The 20,857-nt window shown below is 53.9% G+C and overlaps 2 protein-coding genes across 2 annotated transcripts; both read right to left on the bottom strand.

Moving 5' to 3' along the window:
- Positions 1-4,186: 4,186 nt before the first annotated feature.
- On the bottom strand, positions 4,187-15,146 carry LOC115916105 (kinesin-like protein KIFC1; the record flags this gene model as incomplete). The annotated part of the gene is made up of 5 exons (XM_030969803.1): positions 14,923-15,146; positions 12,354-12,531; positions 9,515-9,682; positions 6,226-6,358; positions 4,187-4,296 (listed from the first exon to the last, which is right to left on the bottom strand). Coding segments are annotated over exons 1-5 (813 nt in total), but the record flags the coding sequence as incomplete, so codon positions are not given.
- Positions 15,147-15,155: 9 nt separating this feature from the next.
- LOC115916104 (translation initiation factor IF-2-like) lies at positions 15,156-19,607 on the bottom strand. Its single transcript, XM_030969802.1, has 4 exons — positions 19,440-19,607; positions 19,254-19,362; positions 17,110-17,154; positions 15,156-15,202 (listed from the first exon to the last, which is right to left on the bottom strand). Exons 1-4 carry the CDS (start codon positions 19,605-19,607, stop codon positions 15,156-15,158), a joined length of 369 nt encoding a protein of 122 aa, XP_030825662.1.
- Positions 19,608-20,857: the final 1,250 nt, after the last annotated feature.

The raw sequence follows: 20,857 nt of genomic DNA, 5'->3' as shown, positions 1-20,857 counted from the left end.
CAGCTGGGATTTGGGGCTGGGTTTGGGGCTGATTTGGGTGGAATTTTGGGGTTTTGGGGCACGCACCTGCACGAAAGCAGCTGGATCTCCAGCTGGGATTTGGGGCTGGGTTTGGGGCTGGATTTGGGTGGAATTTTGGGGTTTTTGGGGCGCGCACCTGCACGAGCAGCTGGATCTCCGGCTGGGATTTGGGGCTGGGTTTGGGGCTGGATTTGGGCAGAATTTGGGGGTTTTTGGGGCGTGCACCTGCACGAGCAGCTGATCTCCCCTGAAGATCTCCTGCTGGGATTTGGGGGGCTGGGTTTGGGGCTGGATTTGGGCAGAATTTTGGGGTTTTTGGGGCGCCCACCTGCACGAGCAGCTGGATCACCTGCTGGGATTTGGGGCTGGGTTTGGGGCTGGATTTTGGGGTTTTTGGGGCACACACCTGCACGAGCAGCTGGATCTCCTGCTGGGATTTGGGGCTGGTTTTGGGGCTGGGTTTGGGCAGAATTTTGGGGTTTTGGGCGCCAGACCTGCACCTTGAGCAGCTGGATCTCCTGCTGGGATTTGGGGCTGGGTTTGGGGGCTGGAATTGGGTGGAATTTGGGGGTTTTGGGGCCCTTCCACCCGCACGAGCAGCTGGATCTCCCTGAAGATCTCCTGCTGGGATTTGGGGCTGGGTTTGGGGCGGGGTTTGGGTGGAATTTTGGGGTTTTGGGGCACGCACCTGCACGAGCAGCTGGATCACCTGCTGGGATTTGGGGCTGGAATTTGGGGCTGGGTTTGGGCAGAATTTGGGGGTTTTTGGGGCACGAACCTGCACAAGCAGCTGGATCTCCCTGAAGATCTCCAGCTGGGATTTGGGGCTGGGTTTGGGGCTGGGTTTGGGTGGAATTTGGGGTTTTGGGGCACACACCTGCACGAGCAGCTGGATCTCCTGCTGGGATTTGGGGCTGGGTTTGGGGCTGGGTTTGGGGCTGGATTTTGGGGTTTTTGGGGTGCCCACCTGCACGAGCAGCTGGATCAAGATCTCCTGCTGGGATTTGGGGGCTGGGTTTGGGGCTGGATTTGGGGCTGGAATTTTGGGGTTTTTGGGGTGCCCACCTGCACGAGCAGCTGGATCTCCTGCTGGGATTTGGGGCTGGGTTTGGGGCTGGATTTTGGGGTTTTTGGGGCACGCACCTGCACGAGCAGCTGGATCTCCTGCAAGATCTCCTGCTGGGATTTGGGGCTGGGTTTGGATTGGATTTGGGCAGGGTTTTGGGTTTTGGGCCAAGACACCTGCACGAGCACCTGGATCTCCCTGAAGATCTCCTGCTGGGATTTGGGGCTGGGTTTGGGGTTGGGTTTGGGCAGAATTTTGGGTTTTTGGGGCCCACCTGCACGAGCAGCTGGATCTCCTGCAAGATCTCCAGCTGGGATTTGGGGCTGGGTTTGGGGTTGGGTTTGGGCGGAATTTGGGGGTTTTGGGATTTGCACGAGCAGCTGGATCTCCTGCTGGGATTTGGGGTTGGAATTTGGGGCTGGGTTTGGGCGGAATTTGGGGGTTTTTGGGGCACACACCTGCACGAGCAGCTGGATCTCCCTGAAGATCTCCTGCTGGGATTTGGGGCTGGGTTTGGGGCTGGATTTGGGTGGAAATTTGGGGTTTTGGGGCACGCACCTGCACGAGCAGCTGGATCTCCTGCAAGATGCTGGAATTTGGGGTTGGATTTGGGCAGAATTTGGGGGTTTTTGGGGCACACACCTGCACGAGCAGCTGGATCTCCCTGAAGATCTCCTGCTGGGATTTGGGGCTGGGTTTGGGGCTGGATTTGGGCAGAATTTTGGGGTTTTTGGGGCGCCCACCTGCACGAGCAGCTGGATCACCTGCTGGGATTTGGGGCTGGGTTTGGGGCTGGATTTTGGGGTTTTTGGGGCACACACCTGCACGAGCAGCTGGATCTCCGGCTGGGATTTGGGGCTGGTTTTGGGGCTGGATTTGGGCAGAATTTTGGGGTTTTTGGGGCGCCCACCTGCACGAGCAGCTGGATCTCCTGCTGGGATTTGGGGCTGGGTTTGGGGCTGGATTTGGGTGGAATTTGGGGGTTTTTGGGCCCACCTGCACGAGCAGCTGGATCTCCCTGAAGATCTCCTGCTGGGATTTGGGGCTGGGTTTGGGGCTGGGTTTGGGCAGAATTTTGGGGTTTTTGGGGCAAGCACCTGCACGAGCAGCTGGATCTCCCTGAAGATCTCCTGCTGGGATTTGGGGCTGGGTTTTGGGGGAATGGGTTTTTGGGGCAGGAAAGATTCCTGGGGATTTGGGGCACCCAATTTTGGGGTTTTTGGGGCACGAACCTGCACAAGCAGCTGGATCTCCCTGAAGATCTCCAGCTGGGATTTGGGGCTGGGATTTGGGGCTGGGTTTGGGTGGAATTTGGGGGTTTTTGGGGCACACACCTGCACGAGCAGCTGGATCTCCTGCTGGGATTTGGGGCTGGGATTTGGGGCTGGATTTGGGGCTGGGTTTGGGCAGAATTTTGGGGTTTTTGGGGCGCCCACCTGCACGAGCAGCTGGATCTCCCTGAAGATCTCCTGCTGGGATTTGGGGCTGGGTTTGGGGCTGGGTTTGGGTGGAATTTGGGGGTTTTTGGGGCACCCACCTGCACGAGCAGCTGGATCTGCTGCTGGGATTTGGGGCTGGGATTTGGGGCTGGGTTTGGGTGGAATTTGGGGGTTTTTGGGGCACGCACCTGCACGAGCAGCTGGATCTCCTGCTGGGATTTGGGGCTGGGGGCTGATTTGGGGCTGGGTTTGGGCAGAATTTTGGGGTTTTGGGGCCCACCTGCACGAGCAGCTGGATCTCCCTGAAGATCTCCTGCTGGGATTTGGGGCTGGGTTTGGGGCTGGGTTTGGGCAGAATTTTGGGGTTTGTTGGGCACGCACCTGCACGAGCAGCTGGATCTGCTGCTGGGATTTGGGGCTGGGATTTGGGATTGGATTTGGGTGGAATTTGGGGGTTTTTGGGGCACACACCTGCACGAGCAGCTGGATCTCCCTGAAGATCTCCTGCTGGGATTTGGGGCTGGGTTTGGGGCTGGATTTGGGTGGAATTTTGGGGTTTTGGGGCACGCTGGGGCACCTGCTGGGATTTGGGGCTGGGTTTGGGGCTGGGTTTGGGTGGAATTTTGGGGGTTTTTGGGCACGCACCTGCACGAGCAGCTGGATCTCCTGCTGGGATTTGGGGCTGGGATTTGGGGCTGGATTTGGGTGGAATTTGGGGTTTTGGGGGCGCGCACCTGCACGAGCAGCTGGATCTCCTGCTGGGATTTGGGGCTGGGATTTGGGGGCTGGGTTTGGGCGAATTTTGGGGGTTTTGGGGCACACACCTGCACCTGCAGCTGATCTCCTGGATTCCTGCTGGGATTTGGGGCTGGGTTTGGGCGAATTTTGGGGGTTTTGGGGCACGACCTGCACGAGCAGCTGGATCCCTGAAGATCTCTGCTGGGATTTGGGGCTGGGTTTGGGGCTGGGTTTGGGGTTTTTGGGGTTTTGGGGCACGCACCTGCACGAGCAGCTGGATCTCCCTGAAGATCTCCTGCTGGGATTTGGGGCTGGGTTTGGGCGGAATTTTGGGGTTTTTGGGGCACGCACCTGCACGAGCAGCTGGATCTCCTGCTGGGATTTGGGGCTGGGTTTGGGGTGGGTTTGGGCAGAATTTGGGGGTTTTTGGGGCACCCACCTGCACGAGCAGCTGGATCTCCTGCTGGGATTTGGGGCTGGGATTTGGGGCTGGATTTGGGGGAATTTGGGTTTGGGGCAGAATTTGGGGGGGCTGGGTTTTCGCACGAGCAGCTGGATCTCCCCTGAAGATCTCCTGCTGGGATTTGGGGCTTGGGTTTGGGGCTGGGTTTGGGCAGAATTTTGGGGTTTTTGGGGCACGCACCTGCACGAGCAGCTGGATCTCCTGAAGATCTCCTGCTGGGATTTGGGGCTGGGTTTGGGGGTTGGGTTTGGGCAGAATTTTGGGGTTTTTGGGGCCTTTGGGAGCAGCTGGATCTCCTGCAAGAGCAGGGATTTGGGGGCTGGGTTTTGGGCTGGATTTTGGGGAATTTTGGGGGCCCTGCACGAAGCTGGATCTCCCTGAAGATCTCCCGCTCCTGGGATTTGGGGCTCGGTTTGGGGCTGGATTTGGGTGGAATTTTGGGGTTTTTGGGGCGCGCACCTGCACGAGCAGCTGGATCTCCCTGAAGATCTCCTGCTGCGAGGCGCCGGGCGGGAAGACGCGGTCGAAGCTGAAGTCGTAGCGCAGCTCCATGCGCCGCTCCCGCCCACCTGCGACTGCGGCGCGGCAATGCCGCAGGTGGGGCAAAACACGGGAAATTGGGCAAAAAAACGGCATTTGGGGTAAATGAAATGGGATCTGGGACAAAACAAAAGGGATTTGGGGCAAAAAAAAATGGCTTTGGGAGGAGAAAAAGGGGTTTTGGGGAGGAAAAAGGGTTTTTTGGGGGGAAAAAAGTGATTTTTTTTGTTGTTTTTTTTTCTCCCCCATTTTGGGGGAAAATCACTGGTTTTTCAGCACCAAAAATTAATTTTCTTTTTGGGGAGAGAAAAGGTCAGGTTTGGGGGAAAAATAGAAGAAATTTAGGAGGAATGGGTTTGGGAGGGCAAAAAGCATTTTAACAGAAAAATGTTGTGGGGAAGGGAAAAAAAGGATTTTGGTTTGGAAAGGAGTTTGGGGTTTTTTGAGAAAAAGGAGATTTGAGGAGAAAAGGGGATTTGGGGAAAAATGGGAATTTGGGGAGGGGAAAGGAGATTTTTGGGGGGGAATCAGGGATTTTTGGGGAAAAAAGCCATTTTTGAGGGAATGAAGGCCATTTTTGAGAAGGTAAAAAAAGGGAATTTTTAGGAAATCAGGGAAGGTTTTTTCCTTTTTTTTGAAGGCAAAAGTCCATTTTTGAAGGAAAAAGGCCATTTTTGAAGGGAAAAGTCCATTTTTGAAGGGAAAAGACCATTTTTGAGGCTGGAAAAAAGGGGATTTTTAGGAAATCAGGATTAGTGAGGGGAAAAGGCAATTTCTGAGAGGGGAAAAGGCGATTTTTAAGGGCAGAATAAAGGAATTTTTGGGAAATCAGGGATTTTTTGGGGAAAAAGGCCATTTTTGAGGGAATGAAGGCCATTTTTGAGAAGGTAAAAAAGGGAATTTTTAGGAAATCAGGGAGGGTTTTTTCCTTTTTTTGAAGGAAAAAGTCCATTTTTGAGGGCGGGGAAAAGGCATTTTTTGGAAATCAGGGAGTTTTGAAGGAAAAAGGCAATTTTTGAAGGAAAAATGCCATTTTTGAAGGAAAAAAGCAATTTTAATTTTTGAAGGAAAAAGGCAATTTTTGAAGGGAAAGGCCATTTTTGAAGGGAAAATGCCATTAGGAAAATGGTAATTTTTGAAGCAAAATGGTAATTTTTGAAGCAAAATGGTAATTTTTGAAGGCAAAAGGCCGTTTTTGAAGGCAAAAGGCCATCTTTGAAGGGAAAAGGCCATTTTTGAAGGCAAAAGGCCATTTTTGAGGATGGAGAACAGGCATTTTTTGGAAATCAGGGGTTTTTGAAGGGAAAAGGCCATTTTTGCAGGAAAAAAGCCATTTTTGAAGGAAAAAGGCCATTTTTGGGGCAGGGAAAAGGTATTTTTGGAAATTAGGGATTTTTGAAGGAAAAAGGCCATTTTTGAGGGTGGGGAAAATGCATTTTTTTGGAAATCAGGGACTTTTGAAGGCAAAAGGTCATTTTTGAAGGCAAAAGGCCATTTCTGAAGGCAAAAGGCCATTTCTGAAGGCAAAAGGCCATTTCTGAAGGCAAAAGGCCATTTCTGAAGGCAAAAGACCATTTTTGAAGGGAAAAGGCCATTTTTGAAGGCAAAAGGCCGTTTTTGAAGGCAAAAGGCCGTTTTTGAAGGCAAAAGTTCATTTTTGAAGGAAAAAGTCCATTTTTGAAGGCAAAAGGCCGTTTTTGAAGGCAAAAGTTCATTTTTGAAGGAAAAAGTCCATTTTTGAAGGCAAAAGGCCATTTTTGAAGGCAAAAGGCCATTTTTGAAGGCAAAAGGCCATTTTTGAAGGCAAAAGGCCGTTTTTGAAGGCAAAAGGCCGTTTTTGAAGGCAAAAGGCCGTTTTTGAAGGCAAAAGGCCGTTTTTGAAGGCAAAAGGCCGTTTTTGAAGGCAAAAGGCCGTTTCTGAGGGACACAAAGAGGCACGGCTGTCCCTCTGGGGGCACTCACGTCGTCGGGGCGGGTGAGCACCAGGCTGCGCGCGTCCTGCGGCGGGAAGTGCAGGTGGGGCATCCCCCGCTGGCGCTCCCGCTCCTCGGGCAGCAGCGGCCGCACGCGGCAGAACACGCGGATGTTCCCCTGCGGAACGGAAACGGAAACGGGATTGGGGCATTGAACTCGGAAACGGAAATGTAAATGGGATTGGCGCATTGAACTCGTGGCTGTGCCCCTGGGAAATAGAAATATAAATGGGATTGGGGCACGGCATTCGTGGGTGCACCCCTGGGAAATCATAAAATAAATGGGATTGGGGCACTGAACTCGTGGCTGTGCCCCTGGGAAATAGAAATATAAATGGGATTGAGGCACGGCATTCGTGGGTGTGCCCCTGGGAAATCATAAAATAAATGGGATTGGGGCACTGAACTCGTGGGTGTGCCCCTGGGAAACGGAAATGTCAACGGGATTGATGGGCGGGATTAATGGGTGTTACTCTGGGAAAATAAAAATATAAATGGGATTGAGGCACTGGATTCGTGGGTGTGCCCCTGGGAAATCATAAAATAAATGGGATTGGGGCACGGCATTCGTGGCTGTGCCCCTGGGAAAACAAAAATAAATGGGATTGAGGCATTGAACTCGTGGGTGTGCCCCTGGGAAACAGAAATGTCAACGGGATTGATGGGCGGGATTAATGGGTGTTACTCTGGGAAAATAAAAATATAAATGGGATTGGGGCACTGCATTCGTGGGTGTGCCCCTGGGAAATCCCAAAATTGGGATTGGGGCATTGAACTCGTGGCTGTGCCCCGGGAAACGGAAATGTAAATGGGATTGGGGCACGGCATTCGTGGGTGTGCCCCTGGGAAATCATAAAATAAATGGGATTGAGGCACTGAACTCGTGGCTGTGCCCCTGGGAAAACCCAAAATAAACGGGATTGAGGCACTGGATTCGTGGCTGTGCCCCTGGGAAACAGAAATATAAACGGGATTGAGGCATTGAACTCGTGGGTGTGCCCCTGGGAAAACCCAAAATAAATGGGATTGAGGCACTGGATTCGTGGGTGTGCCCCTGGGAAACAGAAACATAAATGGGATTGAGGGGTGGGATTAATGGGGGTTCCCCTGGGAAAACCCAAAATTGGGATTCAGGCATGGGACTTGTGGGTGTTCCCCTGGGAAAAGCAAAAATTGAGATTCAGGTATTGAATTCATGGATGTTGCCCCGAAAAACCCCCCAAAAATGGGGTTCAGGCATTGAATTCATGGGCGTTGCCCTGGGAAAACCAAAATTGGGATTGAGGTATGGAATTCATGGGTGTGCCCCTGGGAAACTAAAAATATAAACGGGATTGAGGCACTGAATTCATGGATGTTGCCCTGGAAAACCCCCAAAAATTGGGATTCAGTCATTGGGCCTGGTTCTGGGGGTCTGTCCCCTCAGGAACCGGGGCTCTCCCCTCACACAGAACACACAGATATTCCCCTGAAAAACCCCTAAAAAATCGTGATTCAGTCATTGGACCTTGTTCTGGGTCTCTCCCCCCTCAGGAACCAGGGGTCTCCCCTCACCCAGAACACACAGATATTTCCCCAACAAAACTTCACAAAATTGGGATTCAGACCTCAGGGGCAGTCCTGTGGTTCTCCCCTCACACAGAAGATGCAAATATCTCCCTGGTAAAACCCGAAAAAGTTGTGATTTATTCACTGGGCCTGGTCCTGGGGGTCTCTCCCCTCAGGAACTGGGGCTCTGCCCTCACACAGAACACATAGATATTTCTCTGACAAAACCCCACAAAAAATGGGATTCAGCCCTCAAGGGCAGTCCCAGGGTCTCCCCTCACACAGAACACACAGATATCCCCTGGAAAAACTGGGAAAATCGGGATTCAGTCATTGGGCCTGGTTCTGGGGGTCTCTCCCCTCAGGAACCAGGGCTCTGCCCTCACACAGAATTTTCCCTGGATAAACCCCACAAAATCAGGATTCAGCCCTCAGGGACAATCCTGGGGGTCTACCCTCACACAGAACACACAGATATTCCCCTGGAAAACCCCAAAAATCGAGACTGAGTCATTGGGGCTGGTCCAGGGTGTCTCCCCCCTCTGGAACTGGGGGTCTCCTCTCACACAGATCATGTGGATATTTCCCTGGAAAACCCCTAAAAACTTGGGATTCAGTCATTGGGCCTGGTCCCAGGTGTCTCTCCCCTCAGGAACCGGGGGTCTGCCCTCACACAGAACATGCAGACGTTTTCCTGGATAAACCCCACAAAAATGGGATTCAGCCCTCAAGGGTAATCCCAGGGTCTCCCCTCACACAGAACACACAGATATTCCCCTGGAAGCCCCCAAAAAATGGGATTCTGTCATTGGGCCTGGTCCTGGGGGTCTCTCCCCTCAGGAACTGGGGCTCTGCCCTCACACAGAACACATAGATATTTCTCTGACAAAACCCCACAAAAAATGGTATTCAGCCCTCAAGGGCAGTCCCAGGGTCTCCCCTCACACAGAACACACAGATATCCCCTGGAAAAACTGGGAAAATCGAGATTCAGTCATTGGGCCTGGTCCTGGGGGTCTCTCCCCTCAGGAACTGGGGCTCTGCCCTCACACAGAACACATAGATATTTCTCTGACAAAACCCCACAAAAATGGGATTCAGCCCTCAAGGGTAATCCCAGGATCTCCCCTCACACAGAACACACAGATATTCCTCTGGAAAAACCCTTAAAATCGAGATTCATTCATTGGGCCTGGCCCAGGGTGTCTCCCCCCTCAGGAACTGGGGGTCTCCCCTCACGCAGAACACGCGGATGTTTTCCTGGATAAACCCCACAAAATCAAAATTCAGCCCTCAGGGGACAGCCTTGGGGAGGTCTCTGTTCACACAGAACACACAGATATTCCCCTGGAAGCCCCAGAAATTGTGATTTAGTTGTTGGGTCTGGTTCTGGGGGTCTGTCCCGCCTCAGGAACCAGGGGTTCCTGAGAACACAGATATTTCCCCAACAAAACTCCACAAAAACAGGATTCAGCCCTCAGGGACAGTCCAGAGGGCCTCCCCTCACAGAGATGATGTGGATATTTCCTTGAAAAACCCCCGAAAAATTGAGATTTAGGAATTGGGCCTGATCCCCGGTGTCTCCCCCCACAGGAACCAGGGGTCTGCTCTTACACAGAACACACAGATGTTTTCCTGAGAAAACCCCACAAAAAAGGGATTCACCCCTCAAGGCCTCCCCCCTCAGGAACTCTCCCACAGAACAGACCAACCCCCAGCGCCATACCCGGAGCTCCTGGATGTCGTTGTGCAGGCGGCGCCGCTCCATCTCCAGCAGGTGGATGCGCTCCTCGTGCTCGGCCAGCAGCGCCCTCTGCGAGGCCTCGAGCTCCCGCAGCGCCGACACCTGCTCCAGCTGCTCCTGCAGCTGCTGCTGCGCCTGCTGCAGCTGCGCCTGGCGGGGAAACGCAAAACACCCTCAAAATCCCCAAACCCCCCTCGCTTCTGAGCCTCTTGCAAAAAACCCTCAAAATCCCCACAGCCCCCTCGCTTCTGAGCCTCTTGCAAAAAAACCCTCAAAATCCCCACAGCCCCCCTCGCTTCTGAGCCTCTTGCAAAAAACCTCAAAATACCCAAACCCCCCTCGCTTCTGAGCCTTTTGCAAAAAACCCTCAAAATACCCAAACCCCCTCGCTTCTGAGCCTCTTGCAAAAAAACCCTCAAAATCCCCACAGCCCCCCTCGCTTCTGAGCCTCTTGCAAAAAACCCCAAAATCCCCACAGCCCCTCGCTTCTGAGCCTTTTGCAAAAACCCTCAAAATCCCCACAGGCCCCCTCGCTTCTGAGCCTTTTGCAAAAACCTCAAAATCCCCACAGCCCCCTCGCTTCTGAGCCTTTTGCAAAAAACCCTCAAAATACCCAAACCCCCCTCTCTTCTGAGCCTCTTGCAAAAAACCTCAAAATCCCCACAGCCCCCCTCGCTTCTGAGCCTTTTGCAAAATACCCTCAAAATACCCAACCCCCCTCGCTTCTGAGCCTTTTGCAAAAAAACCCTCAAAATCCCCACAGCCCCCCTCGCTTCTGAGCCTTTTGCAAAAAACCTCAAAATCCCCACAGCCCCCCTCGCTTCTGAGCCTTTTCAGCTGCTCAGGAGAGAAACTCGCAAAAAAAAAACCCGGTTTTCCTCATATTTTGTAGATTTTCTGACATTATCCATGGAATTTGGGGGTAAAATTCCCATATTTTGAGGCCGTTTCTGAGGGGTTTCGCCACAATCCAGGCAAAGCTCTCATTTTCCCGCCTTTTTTTGGCGCCCCCTAGCGGATTTTGAGTGGAAACACAGCAAAAATGATTCAAAATCCGTTTTTTTCCCCCGACATTTTGCACCCACATTCCCCTCTTCTCTTCTGAGCCTTTTCAGCTGCTCACTAGAGAAACTCGCAAAAAAATCCCGGTTTTCCTCATATTTTGCACATTTTCTGACACTCTCCAAGGAATTAGGGGTTAAAATTCCCATATTTTGAGGTGTTTTCTGGTGCTCAGGAGAGAAACTCGCAAAAAAACCCCGGTTTTCCTCATATTTTGCAGAATTTCTGACACTCCCCAAGGAATTTGGGGTTAAAATTCCCATATTTTGAGGCGCTTTCTGAGGGGTTTCACTACAATCCATGCAAAGCTCTCATTTTCCCGCCTTTTTTTTGCGTCCCCTAGAGGATTTTGAGTTGAAACTCAGCAAAAATGATTCAAATTCACTTTTTTTTCCCTCAACATTTTGAACACCCTGAGGGATTTCAGGTGCAAAATCAGTGGAGTTGTTGAAAATTCCCATTTTTCACAATTTCCCCCATATTTTAGGCACTCCCTGAGAAATTTTGATGCCAAAAAATCCAAATTGACACAAACCCCTCATTTTTCCAACCTTTTCTGGCACCCCTGGTGGCTTTCAGCCTGGAGATTGACTGTACAGCTCTAAAACCCCAGTTTTTCATTAATTTTGAAGCACCCTGAAGAATTTCGGTTGCAAAAGCAGCTGAATTGGTGAAAATTCACATTTTTACCACATTGTGAGGAGTCTTCTGAAGAATTTTTGACACCAAAAAGCCGGAATTGCCACAAACCCTCATTTTCCTGCCATTTTCTGGGGCTCTGGAGCAACAGAATGGCTCCAAATTCCTGGGGTTTTTGTGGATTTTGAACCATCTCCTGAGGCATTTTGAGTGCAAAAGCAGCTGAATTGGTAAAAATTTACATTTTTCTCAAATTCTGAGGCATTCCCTGGGGGACTTCCACACCAAGAAAGCCAAAATTGGCGTAAATCCCACATTTTCCTGCATTTTTCTGGCCCCCCAGAGCAACAAAACATCTCCAAATCCCTGGGTTTTGTGGATTCTGAGGCACTCTCTGAGGGATTTTGGGTGCAAAATCCACTGAATTAGTGAAAATTCCCGTCTTTCCCAAGTTTTGATGTTCCCTTGAAGGATTTTGACCCCAAGAAAGAGGAATTGGCACAAAATTCACATTTTCCCGCCCTTTTTGGTGCCCCCTGGTGGATTTCAGGTCAGAGAGCAACAAAACAGCCCCAAAATCCCAGACTTTTGCACATTTTCAGGAAACCCTGAGGGATTTCGGGGACAGAAGCAGCTGGATTGGTGAAAATTCCCATTTTCTCTACATTTCAAGGCAATTTCAGAGCAATTTTGGTGCCAAAAAAGCCCAAATTGGGGCCAACCCCTCATTTTCCCACCCATTTTGGTGCCCCCGGATTTTCCCCTCACAGCTTCCCGCCATTTTTGCCCCCAACAGATCTCAGATCAGAGAGCAACAAAACAGCCCCAAAATCCCAGAGTTTCGCACATTTTCAGGAAACCCTGAGGGATTTCGGGGACAGAAGCAGCTGGATTGGTGAAAATTCCCATTTTCCCCACATTTCAAGGCAATTTCAGAGCGATTTTGGTGCCAACCCCTCATTTTCCCGCCCATTTTGGCGCCCCCTGGCGGATTTTCCCCTCACAGCTTCCCGCCATTTTTGACCACCCCCCGCCCCCCAATGGATTCCAGATGGGAGCGCTCAAAATGGCTCCAAAATTCCCATTTTTTCAGGGATTTCTCAGGAATTCTGGGCCCTACCCCGGTGTTCTCCAGCTGCTCCGACAGCGCCTGTGCCCGGCCCAGGGCCTCGTCCCTCTCCTGCCGCCGCTGCTGCTCCTGCGCCTGCAGCCGCCGCTCCTCGGCCTCCAGAGCCTCCACCCGGCCCCGGCTCTGCTCCAGCTCCTCACGGCACTGGGACACCTCCAGCTCCAGGGAGCTGCTCCAGGGAAACGACAATCCCATAAAACTGGAGAATCACGGATTTCGGGGAACTTGGAGAATTTTGGGTGAGTTTCTTGAGGGATTCTGAGGGATTTTCATGAGGGTTCTGAGGGACCGTGAGGGGGTTTGGGAGGATATGGGGAAATTTCAGGGATTTTCCAAAGGGTTCTGAGGGAATTTTGGGGATCTTCCGGGGTTTTGAGGGGATTTGGGGAATTTTCTGGGACTTCCCGAAGGCTTCTGAGGGAATTTTGGGGATCTTGAGGGAATTTGAGCCCCGGCTCTGCTCCAGCTCCTCACGGCACTGAGACACCTGCAGCTCCAGGGAAACAACAATCCCATAAAACTGGGGAATCACAGATTTTGGGGAACTTGGAGAATTTTGGGTGAGTTTCTTGAGGGATTTTCACGAGGGTTCTGAGGGACCGTGAGGGGGTTTGGGAGGATATGGGGAAATTTCAGGGATTTTCTGAAGGGTTCTGAGGGAATTTCGGTGATCTTGACGGAGTTTGGAGCAGTTCAGGGCAATTTCAGAGATTTTCAGAAGGGTTTTGAGGGCATTTCGGGGATCTTTAGGGGTTTTGGAGCAACTGGGGGAATTGCAGAAATTTTTGGGAGAGTTCTGAGGGAGTTTTGGGGATCCTCAGGGGTTTTGAGGGGATTCAGGGAAATTTCAGGGATTTTCCAAAGGGTTCTGAGGGAATTTTGGGGATCTGGAGGCGCTTTTGGAGCAGTTCAGGGAAATTTCAGAGATTTTTCAGAAGGGTTCTGAGGGAATTATGGGGATTTTGGGAAATTTCAGGGATTTTTGGAAGAGTTTTGAGGGAATTATGGGGCTCTTGAGGGGTTTTGGAGCAATTCAGGCAAATTTGAGGGATTTCCAAAAGGGTTCTGAGGGAATTCTGGGGATCTTCAGGGGTTTTGGGGAAATGTCAGGGATTTTTAAAACGTTTGAGGGAATTTTGGGGCTATTCAGGGGAATTTTAGGGATTTTCAGTAGAGTTCTGAGGGAATTTTGGGGATCTTGAGGGAGTTTGGAGCAATTTGGGGAAATTTCAGGGATTTTCAGAAGGGCTCTGAAGGAATTTTTGTGACCTTGACGGATTTTGGGGCACTTAAGATGGATTTCGGTCAGGTTTGGATGATTTTGGAGCAGTTTGGATGGATTTTGGGGCACTTTAGATGAATTTGGGTCAAGTTTTGATTGATTTTGCGGGCTGTTTGGATGATTTTGGGGCAGTTTGGATGGATTTTGCTCAGGTTTTGGTGGATTGTGGGGCAGTTTGATGGATTTTGGTCAGGTTTTAATGGATTGTGGGGCACTTTTAAGCAGATTTTTTTCAGGTTTTGATGGATTTGGGGGCAGTTTAGATGGATTTTGATCAGGTTTGGATGATTTTGGGGCAGTTTGGATGGATTTTGGTCAGGTTTTGATGGATTTGGGGGCACTTTCAATGGATTTTGGTCACAGTGATGGATTTTGGGACAGCTTTTCAGGATTTTGGTCAGGTTTTGATGGATTTTGGGACAGCTTTTCAGGATTTTGGTCAGGTTTTGATGGATTTTGGGACAGCTTTTCAGGATTTTGGGCAGTTTGAAGTGGATTTTATGTGGATTTAGGTGCAGATTTCCAGGATTTAGGTACATTTAGGTGTGTTTCTCACCCAACCCTGGTGCAGAGGCTGATCTCCCTGCTCCCTCAGCAGGGGGATGTGGGTGGATTTGGGGCAGGTTTCAGGGGATTTGGGGCAGGTTTCAGGGTGCATTTGGGGCAGGTTTCAGTGCATTTGGGGCAGGTTTCAGGGGGGTTTGATTTGGGGCAGGTTTCAGTGCATTTGGGGCAGGTTTCATTTGGGGCAGGTTTCAGGGCATTTGGGGCAGGTTTCAGGGGATTTGGGGCAGGTTTCAGTGCATTTGGGGCAGGTTTCAGTGCATTTGGGGCAGGTTTGAGTGCATTTGGGGCAGGTTTGAGTGCATTTGGGGCAGGTTTGGGGGCATTTGGGGCAGGTTTGAGTGCATTTGGGGCAGGTTTCAGTGCATTTGGGGCAGGTTTCAGTGCATTTGGGGCAGGTTTCAGGGCATTTGGGGCAGGTTTCAGTGCATTTGGGGCAGGTTTCAGTGCATTTGGGGCAGGTTTCAGTGCATTTGGGGCAGGTTTCAGGGGATTTGGGGCAGGTTTCAGGGGATTTGGGGCAGGTTTAAGGGGCAGGTTTAAGCAGATTTAGGTACATCTAGGTACATTTAGGTGGATTTGGGTGCATTTCTCACCCGACCCTGGTGCACAGGCTGCTCTCCCAGGGCATTTGGGGCAGGTTTCAGCCCAGGTTCCTCTGCAGGATGTGGGTGGATTTGGGGCAGTTTTTGGTGGATTTGGTGCGTTTCTCACCCGACCCTGGTGCACAGGCTGCTCTCCCTGCTCTCCCTCTCGCCCAGCTCCCGCTGCAGCTGCTGCAGCCGCTCCCTCAGCTGGCGGTTGCCGCCTCCAGCTCTCGTTTCTCGCTGTCCAGCCCCTGCAGCCGCTCCTGGGCCTGGCCTCAGCCCCTCCCCGCCTGAAGCTGCCCCGCGAGGTCCCACGGCTTGGGCGGCGCTGGGCAAGGCAGGCTTCAGCATTTGGGGCTTTCAGGCATGGGCTCCTTGGGGCAGGTCCTCCCAGCTCGGGCGGTTTCCTGGGGGACAGGGAGGGCTTGGGGACATCCAGGGGGGCTTGGGGACATCCAGGGGGGCTTGGGGACATCCAGGGGGGTTTGGGGACATCCCGGGGGGCTTGGGGACATCCCGAGGGGCTTGGGGACATCCAGGGGGTTTGGGGACATCCAGGGGGGTTTCAGGGATTGGGGACATCCCGGGGGCTTGGGGACATCCCGAGGGGCTTGGGGACATCCAGGGGGGTTTGGGGACATCCAGGGGGGTTTGGGGACATCCAGGGGGCTTGGGGACATCCCGAGGGGCTTGGGGACATCCCGAGGGGCTTGGGGACATCCAGGGGGGTTTGGGGACATCCAGGGGGGCTTGGGGACATCCCGAGGGGCTTGGGGACATCCAGGGGGGCTTGGGGACACCCCGAGGGGCTTGGGGACATCGGGGACAGGTGCCTTTGGGCTTTGGGCAGGTTTCAGGGCATTTGCCATTTGGGGCTGCGTGGGGCAGGTTTCAGGGCATTTGGGGCGAGCCTGGGGGGACAGGGAGGGCTTGGGGACATCCAGGGGGGTTTGGGGACATCCAGGGGGGTTTGGGGACATCCAGGGGGATTTGGGGACATCCTGAGGGGCCTGGGGACATCCCGAGGGGCTTGGGGACACCCCGAGGGGTTGGGGACACCCCGAGGGGCTTGGGGACATCCTGAGGGGAGTGGGGACATCAGGAAGGAAGTGAGGAATTGGGAGGGGGACATGGGGAGGAGGGTAGGGACACAGGGGGATTGGGGACACCCGGAGGGGATTGGGGACATGGGAAAGGGATGGGGGGACATCGGGAAGGGGAGTGGGGACATTGAGAGGGGCTTGGGGACATTGGGAGGGGGGGGGGGGGGGTCATCCAGAGGGGCCCAGGGACATCGGAAGGCGAGAGGGGACATTGGGAGGGCGCCCTGGGGCCATGGGGTCCTGGGCCTTGGGGACATCGAGAAAGGGACGGGGGACATCGGGAGGGGAGTGGGGACATAGTGGGGGAGCCTGGGGACATCGAGGGGGAGCTTTGGGGACATGGGGAGGGGCTTGGGGACATCGAGGGGGAGCTTTGGGGACATAGGGAGGGGCTTGGGGACATCGAGGGGGAGCTTTGGGGACATGGGGAGGGGCTTGGGGACATCGAGGGGGAGCTTTGGGGACCTTGGGAAGGGCTTGGGGACATCAAGGGGGAGCTTTGGGGACCTTGGGAAGGGCTTGGGGACATGGGGAGGGGACTGAGGATGTCAGGAAGGGAGTGGGGACACTGGGGGGTCGCCTTGGGGACATCAGGTCCTGGGGCTTGGGGACATCGCGATGTGGAGTGGGGACATCAGGAGCAGCCTGGGGACATCGAGAAAGGGACTGGGGACGTGGGCACGTGGAGTGGGGACATTGAGGGGGAGCTCTGGGGACATTGTGGGGGCTTGGGGACATCGGAAGGGGAGAGGGGACATTGGGAGGGAGCCCTGGGGCTGTGGGGTGCTGGGCCTTGGGGACATGGGGAGGGGCTTGGGGACACTGGGGACAGGGAAAGAGTGGCCTTAGGGACATTGAGGGGGGCCTGGGGGGTGTCAAAGGGGACCCTGGGGACATGAGGAGGGGACCCTGGGGCACAGGAGAGGGACCTGGGGACACGGGGCACAAGGGAGGGGCACCTTGGGGACACTGGGAGAGATGAGGGGACATCAGGAAGGGACTGGGGACATTGAGGGGGCTTGGGGACATGGGTGGGAGACCTGGGGACACTGGGGACAGGGGAGAGGTGGCCCTGGGGACATTGAGGGGGTGTCAAAGGGGACCCTGGGGACACTGGGGAGGGGCTGGGGACACTGGGGAGGGGTGGACCTGGGGACACCGGGGACACTGGGGAGGGGTCCTGGGGACACCGGGGGGGTCTCAGGTCTCACCTGCTCGAGGAGCAGCTGCCACTGACGCCGCCTTGCGAGGGCCATCTGGGGGGACATTGGGGGGGACACAGGGACATTGGGGACATTGAGGGGACACGGGGACATTGGTGACATTGGGGGGACACGGGACATTGGGGACATTGAGGGGACACGGGGACATTGGTGACATTGGGGGGACACGGGGACATTGAGGGGGACACGGGGACATTGGGGCATTGGGGACATTGGGGGGGACACGGGGACATTGGGGGACACGGGGACATTGGGGCATTGGGGACATTGAGGGGACACGGGGACATTGGGGGGGACACAGGGACATTGGGGCATTGGGGACATTGGGGGGACACGGGGACATTGGGGGGGACACGGGGACATTGAGGGGACATTGGGACATTGGGGACATTGGGGGACATGGGGACATTGAGGGGACATGGGGACATTGGGGCATTGGGGACATTGGGGACACAGGGACATTGGGGCATTGGGGACATTGGGGGGACACAGGGACATTGGGAACATTGGGGGGACACGGGGACATTGGGGGGGACACGGGGACATTGGGGACACGGGGACATTGGGGCATTGGGGGGGACACGGGGACATTGGGGACACGGGGACATTGGGGGGGACACGGGGACATTGGGGACATTGTGGGGACACGGGGACATTGGGGACACGGGGACATTGTGGGGGTTTGAACCCCTCGACACCCCCAGGCCACACTGACCCCCCTCAAACCCCCTTTACATCCCCCAAATGCCCCCAGAGCCCCATTAAACCCCCCCAGATCCCCTTTAACTGCCCCAGAGCCCTGCAGACCCCACTAAATCCTCCCGAGACCCCTCTAACAGCCCAAATGCCCTTTACCAGCCCCAAATGCCCCCAGACTCCTTCTAAACCCCCCAAAACCCCCTTTAACTGCCCCAAATCCCCTCTAAACCCCCTTTAACTGCCCCAAACCCCCTTTAAATCCCCCCAAATCCCTTTTGGCTGCGCCAAATCCCCATTAAATGCCCCCCAAATGCCCTTTTGGCTGCCCCAAATCCCCATTAAATGCCCCCCAAATGCCCCCAGATCCCCTCTAAATCCTCTTTAACTGCCCCAAATCATCACAGATCCCCATTAGATCCCCCCAAATCCCCTTTAACTGCCCCAAATGCCCCTAGAGACCCTCTAAATCCCCCAAAACCCTTTAACTGCCCCAAATTCCCCTTTAACTGCCCCAAACCCCCATTAAATGCCCCCCAAACCCTTTAACTGCCCCATATTCCCCCAGACCCCCTCCAAATCTCCCCAACACCCCTTTAACCGCCCCACAATTCCATTAAATGCTCTCAAATTCCCTTTAACTGCCCCAAAATCCCCTCTAAGTCCCCCGAATCCCCTTTACCTGCCCCCGAGCCCCTCTAAATTCCCTCAAATCCCATTTAATAGCCCCACTCCCCCCCAGACCCCCTTTAAATCCCCCAAAATCCCCTTTAACTGCCCCAGACCCCCTTTAAATCCCCCAAAATCCCCTTTAACTGCCCCAGACCCCCTTTAAATCCCCCCAAAACCCCTCTAACTGCCCCAGACCCCCTTTAAATCCCCCCAAAACCCCCTTCAACTGCCCCAGACCCCTTTTTAAATCCCCCCCCTTTAACCCCCCCAAATGCCCATTAACTGCCCCCCAAATGCCCACTTAAATCCCCCCCCCAAATCCCCTTTAACTGCCCCAGAGCCCCACTAAATCCCCCCAGATTAACTGCCCCCCAAATCCCCTTTAACTGCCCCAAATCCCCATTAAATCCCCCAACATCCCCTTCAACTACCCCAAATCCCCATTAAATCCCCCCAAGTCCCCATTAACTACCCCAAATCCCCATTAAATCCCCTTTAACCGCCCCAAATCCCCATTAAATCCCCCCAAGTCCCCATTAACTGCCCCAAATCCCCATTAAATCCCCTTTAACCGCCCCAAATCCCCATTAAATCCCCCCAAGTCCCCATTAACTGCCCCAAATCCCCATTAAATCCCCTTTAACCGCCCCAAATCCCCATTAAATCCCCCCAGGTCGCCATTAAACCCCCCGAATTCCCTTTAGCCGCCCCAATTCCCCTTTATTTGCCCCGCGCTGCCCTCCCCGGCCCCGCTCGCCCCGTACCGTTCTTCCCCGCGGCCGCGGCGGGGCCCAGCGTTCGCAGCGGGGCCCTGAGCGGGGCCTTGGGCGCGGCCTTGGCAGCTCCGGGCCCGAGCCCGGTCCGCGATCGTTTCTGTCAGGGGACAAACGGCGTCAGGCGGCGCCGCCGCCGCGGGGCCGGGCCGAGCCCGCGCGGGGAGCGCTCCGCACCTGCTGGGGAGGCGCGGCGGGCGGCCCCTCGGACGGGGCCCGCTTCTCCTGGCCCCGGGCCACCGGCAGCCGCGAGAGCGCCGGGCGCGGCCTCGGGAGCGCTGCGGGACCGGCCTGAGGCGGCGCCGCCATCTTGTCCCGCGCGCCTTCAAACCGCCGCGCGCACATCGGGGCCCGCGCTGCGGCCAATGGCGGGGCGAGATGGGAGGGGTGGGCCCGCCCCCCGTGAGGTTCGGCCAATGGGAGAGCGAGCTGGAAGGAGGGAGAGCCAATGGGAGCGCGGGGCGGGGTCAGGGTGGGAGGAGGTTCGCCCGCCTAGGGGTAACGGCTGAGGGGGGCGGGGCTTGTGTGGTTGGGGAGGGCGGGGATTGGCTGAAATTGAAGGGGCGGGGTTTGCATGGTGGGCGTGGTCACGTGAGGCACGGGCTTGTTTTGGTTGCGGAGCGGGGGCGTGGTCTGAGCTCAAGCCCCGCCCACAGCGCGCGAACATCCCCAAATTTACCCAAATCCATCTAAAATATCCCCAAATCCACGTAAATATCCCCAAATTCATCTAAAATATCCCCAAATCCACCTAAATATCCCCAAATTCATCTAAAATATCCCCAAATCCATCTAAAATACCCCCAAATCCACCTGAATACCCCCAAATCCATCTAAAATATCCCCAAATCCATCTAAAATACCCCCAAATCCACCTAAATACCCCCAAATCCATCTAAAATATCCCCAAATCCATCTAAAATACCCCCAAATCCACCTGAATACCCCCAAATCCATCTAAAATATCCCCAAATCCACCCAAATATCCCCAAATCCATTCAAATATCCCCAAATCCTCCCAAAATATTCACAAATCCACCCAAAATATCCCCAAATCCGCCCCAAACATCCCCAAATTCACCCAAAACAATTTCCAATCCAGCCCAAAGATTCCCAAATCCACCCAAAATATCCCCAAATGCACCCAAACATTTCCAAATCCATTCAAACTTCCCTAAATTCGCCAAAAAATCCCCAAATCCGCCCCAAACGTTTCCAAATCCCTCAAAACCTCCCTAAATCCACCCAAAATAACCCCGAATATCCCAAATCCGCCCAAACGTCCCTAAATTCACCCCAAACATGCCAAAATCTGCCCTAAGCATCCCAAATTCACCCAAACCATCCCCAAATCCACCCAAAACGTCCCTAAATCCGCTCAAATATTCCCAAATCCACCCAAAGCTCCCCAAACCCACCCGAAATATCCTCAGATCTGCACAAATCTCCCCCAATGCACCCAAAACCTCCCTGCATCCAACCGAACCCCCCTAAATCCACCCCAAATATCCCCAAATCCACCCAAAATATCCCCAAATCCACCCAAAACCTCCCCAAATCCACCCAAAACTTCCCTAAATCCGCCCAAACCTCCC

Source organism: Camarhynchus parvulus, unplaced genomic scaffold (assembly GCF_901933205.1).
Source record: "Camarhynchus parvulus unplaced genomic scaffold, STF_HiC, whole genome shotgun sequence".
In the NCBI taxonomy this organism is placed as follows: Eukaryota; Metazoa; Chordata; class Aves; order Passeriformes; family Thraupidae; genus Camarhynchus; species Camarhynchus parvulus.
This window is presented reverse-complemented; position numbering and strand designations above follow the sequence as displayed.

Bases quoted from the DNA above. Each gene is read 5' to 3' on its own strand.
- LOC115916104 (XM_030969802.1), bottom strand. From the start codon at position 19,607: ATGTGCGCGCGGCGGTTTGAAGGCGCGCGGGACAAGATGGCGGCGCCG. The intron at 19,363-19,439 runs GTGCGGAGCGCT...GTCCCCTGACAG, and splicing joins CCGCCGCGCCTCCCCAGCAG to AAACGATCGCGGACCGGGCT. The intron at 15,203-17,109 runs GTGAGACCTGAG...CCTGTCCCCCAG, and splicing joins GGCAGCTGCTCCTCGAGCAG to GAAACCGCCCGAGCTGGGAG.